Source organism: Pelodiscus sinensis, chromosome 1, assembly GCF_052426305.1.
Source record: "Pelodiscus sinensis isolate ZL-2025 chromosome 1, ASM5242630v1, whole genome shotgun sequence".
Taxonomy (NCBI): Eukaryota; Metazoa; Chordata; order Testudines; family Trionychidae; genus Pelodiscus; species Pelodiscus sinensis.
In genome coordinates, this window is record NC_143052.1 from 356,974,907 (window position 1) to 356,979,561 (window position 4,655).

At 50.5% G+C, this 4,655-nt stretch overlaps 1 protein-coding gene across 1 annotated transcript; it reads left to right on the plus strand.

The window, feature by feature from the left end:
- The first annotated feature begins 3,583 nt into the window (after positions 1-3,583).
- Positions 3,584-4,423, plus strand: LOC149526112 (olfactory receptor 52E4-like). Its single transcript, XM_089773268.1, has 2 exons — positions 3,584-3,767; positions 3,909-4,423. Exons 1-2 carry the CDS (start codon positions 3,584-3,586, stop codon positions 4,421-4,423), a joined length of 699 nt encoding a protein of 232 aa, XP_089629394.1.
- The last annotated feature ends 232 nt before the right edge of the window (positions 4,424-4,655 follow it).

Below are 4,655 nucleotides of genomic sequence, written 5' to 3' on the forward strand. Positions count from 1 at the left end.
ACTGAGGAGTGCGCCGGAGCTGAGCTGAAACTAGTCGGAGCTTCTTGGTGCTTGGCACGTAGGTCTCCACTCACAGAGGGAGGCTCTGAGTGTTGTTCAGTGTGGGAGACCCAGACACAGCTGCCAGGTGGTTTTCCAGAAACAGGAGGTTGGGCTCCTCACATTGCTTCAAAACAGCGAGACTGTGTTCTCCCTGGGACTGACAGGTTCTTTCCGTCCCATGCCCCCAAGATCCGCACAGGTGAGAGAGATTCTCTAAGCGTGAGGGAGGGACCAATGTTATGTCAGGGACATCCGGACTCCTGGGTTCTGTGTCTCAGCCTCCTGTTCACCCTCTCTATGACCTTGGGCAACTCAAGTTCCCCAGTGCCTCAGTTTACCTATCTCTATATTGACAGTGTGTTCCTAGTGACCTTCCTTTACCAGGGCTTTTGAAGACTCTTCCCTGAAAGGGAGATGATAGTTCCCGGTCTTGGATGTCGCACGGCCAGCCCCATGTGCCTGCAGAAAGTTTTCAAGTTTCCCCTCAGTGACCTGTCTCCAGAGCTGTCTTAGTTCTGTCCCTCCCGGCCCTTTACAGAATGTCAGGCCCTGGGAAGAGCTCGGTAGTGTCCTCAGTTGTCTTCCTAATTAATCACAAAATATAAATATTCACAAAAACACAGAACAGCAAATTAACCTCTGGCTCAGCCCAAAGCCCAATGGATCCCATCTCCCTTTGGGAAGGCCCCTTAATTACTGTTTACTGCTAAAGCTGGAAAAATAGCCAGCTCATAAACAGGCTGGTTTCCTGCCTTTTTTGCATTCAGAGGCCACGTCTCCCCTGGAGTCAGAGCCAGCCCCACTGGGACTGCCCACAGCTGTGATATAACCAGTGCACAACCTTGTGTCGGCTCTTGGCATGGGACGCTGGTGCCGACACTGGGCTCAGAGAGCTGCGGGACACGGCTGCCTGGGAGGATTCCGAGGGAGGACATGTCCCTCTCAGCACTCACAGGTACTGTCTCGAGCTGAGGAGCTCCCCTGCTCCACAACCCCAGTTCAACATGGGCGTGACAGGATAGAGAGTCAGTCTGTGATGCTTTTTGCTCTGCAGAGCCACTAAACATCCCAGGTACCTTCCCCCAGAGTTGAGATTTTTCTAGTATCGCAGGCTAAAATGTCCCTTATGGCTGGGCCCTCAGGCTGGCTGGTTGCCTCCAGCCCTGAGGTGGCTCCGTTTCAGTGCCACAGGGGATCTCTCAGGATAAAAGATGTTAAGAGAGACACAATACAAGGCCAATTCAGAGTCAGTGACCCAGACTTTCCTCAGGCCCCACTGAGGCAAAACCACCCTCGGAGCAAGAACTGAGGAACTGGTGAGACACAGGGAATATAAAAGCCGGATTCTATTTTCTTTATTGTTCGAGTCATAGGATTGAAGGGGAAAAGGAGCCATTAGATCATTCTGTCAGACCCCCAGCAGAACACACACCAGTGATTTTAGCCAGGTACCCCTGTAACCAGCTCTGTGACTGGACACAGCACTTTAGCCGAGGCCTACACAGTGCAACCCTGAGTCGTCCTGTCCCCACCTGTGACCTGTATGGCCGGCTGCTGTTCATGGAACCCCAAAATGCGTTTTCTTTTTCTGGCCATCAGCTAAAAATCCTCCTCCCACTCCCAAGAGGTGCAGCAGGTACCCCCTGGACAGGCAGCATGAGGATAATGGAAGTATCCTTTCACTCGCTTAGCCGCCATCTCTGGGGGAGGCGGGTGACCCACGGTGAAGGGAGCCCTGCAGTCAGTGTCAGTTGTATTGACCCTTCAGGGCTACAGCCGAGCCGCTGTGCCTCTCATGTCTAGTCGAGGTCTCAGGTAGATGCATCCTGTCTGGGTCTGCGGAGATGGGGAGCTGAAGCATCCCCCATTGGCTGTGTATCCCAGTGGCTACTCACCTTCCAGGTCATTCAGGAAAATATCAACGTTCCTCAGGGTTCGAGGTGAGCCCTGGAGATCCCCATTGGAAACATCCCCATTGGCCGATCTGTCAGCCAGCGAGGGCTGTTGTGTAGGTTTCCTGTCTACTTTTTCCAAGTGGGCTGTGGGATTGATTTGTCCATTCGTGACTCCTGTTCAGAACTCTGGGTTCTCCTGCAGACGTGGTTTAATAGCCCCTTCAGATGCTGATGGGCAGGAAAATATTTCATCACCTCATGTCCTAGCTGTGTCTCATACTGCTTCCTTCCCATCCCAACACAAAGCTATGAACTGATCTCATCTAGGTTTTCAGCAACATTTACAACTTTTCTTTCTCTGGCTGAGGATCATCCTAAACTTCTCCTAGGATTTGTTTTCTTCTTAATATATTTCCTAAACTGCTTAGTGTGATACATGGCTCTGCCAAGGATTTTTCCCTATTCTCTTTAACGTCTCTTATGATAACATCCTATTTCTATTGCTTGCGATCAATATTTCCCCTTCATCTGTTATGTGTTGCTTTTCTGCTCCACACCCTCTACCATTCGCTGCCTTCCTTTTCCCACTGACCTGCATTTTAAGCCAAAGTTATTCACTTGCTTCACTGAGGAATCATGAATTTTATGCATCTCAGAAGTTCCTGTGAAGAAATCCCAGTGCATGCGGGGGAGGGGCATTTCTCTCTTTGTCCATTTGAACGGTGGAAGTTCCATTATTGTCGTCTCCTCTCTCGTGTACGTGTCCATTAGATCTTCTTTCAACTCAAGAGTCCCAGTGTTTTCAGGCTGTTCCACTTTGGCAACCACCCCGACTCTAAGAGCCCGTCTCCGACACCGTTTCTGTCTGCTACACCCCTACAGAGAGACTAGATGGCCAAACCCCTGTATGCCCCGAGTGTCTTATTCTCCATCCCGTTCTCTAAGCATCCAAACTGTCCTTTGGTTTTGTCCACTGCGCTGACAGAGCAGGTGGGACCATGGAGCGTGTTGTCAATGATGTCAGCCCTTCTTTAACAAATGGGCTCTACCTGGAATGTTCCCTTGGCACTTGTCTTATTAAAGTTGTTTTGATTATTTTCCATTCTCCGAAGAGCATGTAAGTTAATGGGGGACTCTCCGCATCACGGGCTCTGCAGTTTGGGTTTATTGCATTGAGGAACAAGGAATGAGAAGCATGAGGCAAACCCTTGTTATCTACTGGTGCTTGTGAGGGACCTGGAATTACTGAGCTTCAGAAAATATGGTCTGGGCCTTAGTAGGTTTAGCTGATACTAATTGCTTTTTTGAATAATAAAAATGTTATTTTCAGTGGGTGAAGAGCGACCAGCCTGCTTCCTCAATAAGGACGTTCTCCCATAGTGCTTGGTGTGTCTCATATTCACATTGTGTCTCCATCCAGGTATTTGCATTCCGACCATCACCTGCGACACTGGGCACATACCGAAAGTGAGGGGAATATAAGGTACTTGAAGGAGACTCCATTCTGCTTCCGCGTTGGCAGCCAGCTCCGGGACTCCATGGCAGATTCTAACACAACCGACTTCACCAACCCCTCCATCTTCATCCTGCTGGGCATCCCTGGCCTGGAGGGGGCCCATGGCTGGATCTCCATCCCCTTCTGTGTCATGTACATTGCAGCTATCTTGGGGAGCATCACCATTCTGTACATCGTGAAGACAGAGCCGAGCCTCCATGAGCCAATGTACTATTTCCTCTGCCTTCTGCTTCTCACCGACATGTTCCTATCCACGTCCCTTGTGCCCAAAACACTGAGCATCTTCTGGTTCAATTCTACAGAGATCACTTTTGGTGCTTGTTTCACCCAGCTGTACCTTAGTCACTGCTTTTTAGTCATACAGTCGGGGATCTTCGTGGCCATGGCGTTTGATCGCTACGTGGCCATCTGTGATCCCCTGAGACATTCCACCATCCTGACAAATTCTGTTGTAGCCAAGATCTGCGTGGCCGTGGTGCTGCGTGGCTTCATGATCATACTGCCCATTCCCATCATGGGGAGTCGGTTGCCATACTGCAGTAGCAACATCATCCCCCACTCGTACTGCAAGCACTTTTCTGTGGTGTCCCTGGCCTGTGCCGACATCCGCCCCAGTAGTTACTACAGCGTCTCTATGGTATTCCTTGTGCCCAGTGTGGATGGGTTTTTCATTGCTGTGTCCTACACCCAGATCCTCAGGGCCATCTTCCGAATGCCCACAAAGGACGCTCGGCTCAAGGCTTTTGGGACCTGTGGGACTCATCTCTGCGCCTTCTCAGCCTTGTGCATACCAGATCTCTTTGTTTCCCTCATGCAGAGGATTGGTTCTGATGTGCCCCTGCCTGTGCTCAGTGTCATGATCAATGTGAAACTCCTGGTGCCCCCCCTGCTACACCCGATCATCTATGGGGTGAGGACAAAGCAAATCCGGGACAGGCTGCTGTGGATATTGACTCAGAAAAGGGCCTAATGTTCACTCCCAGCACTCAGACTCTCCGACTCACCTCCGTACTGACCTGACTGGTGACATGACGCTGAGCCCTCTTTCCTGAATCGGTTGCTGGACAATCAGACAAATTCTGAGTCCTTTCATGACGTGACATTACAGGGTCAGCGTGAGAAACTGGGGGATCAGTCTAGGTACACGTCATAGAGTTGCCTCCTTTCGTATTGCTTGAATTTGTACCTCACCCTTTGGCAAA

Excerpts from the sequence above, each read along its gene's own strand:
- LOC149526112 (XM_089773268.1), top strand. The coding sequence starts at position 3,584 with ATGTACATTGCAGCTATCTTGGGGAGCATCACCATTCTGTACATCGTG. Across the intron at positions 3,768-3,908 it reads TTCTACAGAGATCACTTTTG|CCAAGATCTGCGTGGCCGTG; the intron begins GTGCTTGTTTCA and ends ATTCTGTTGTAG.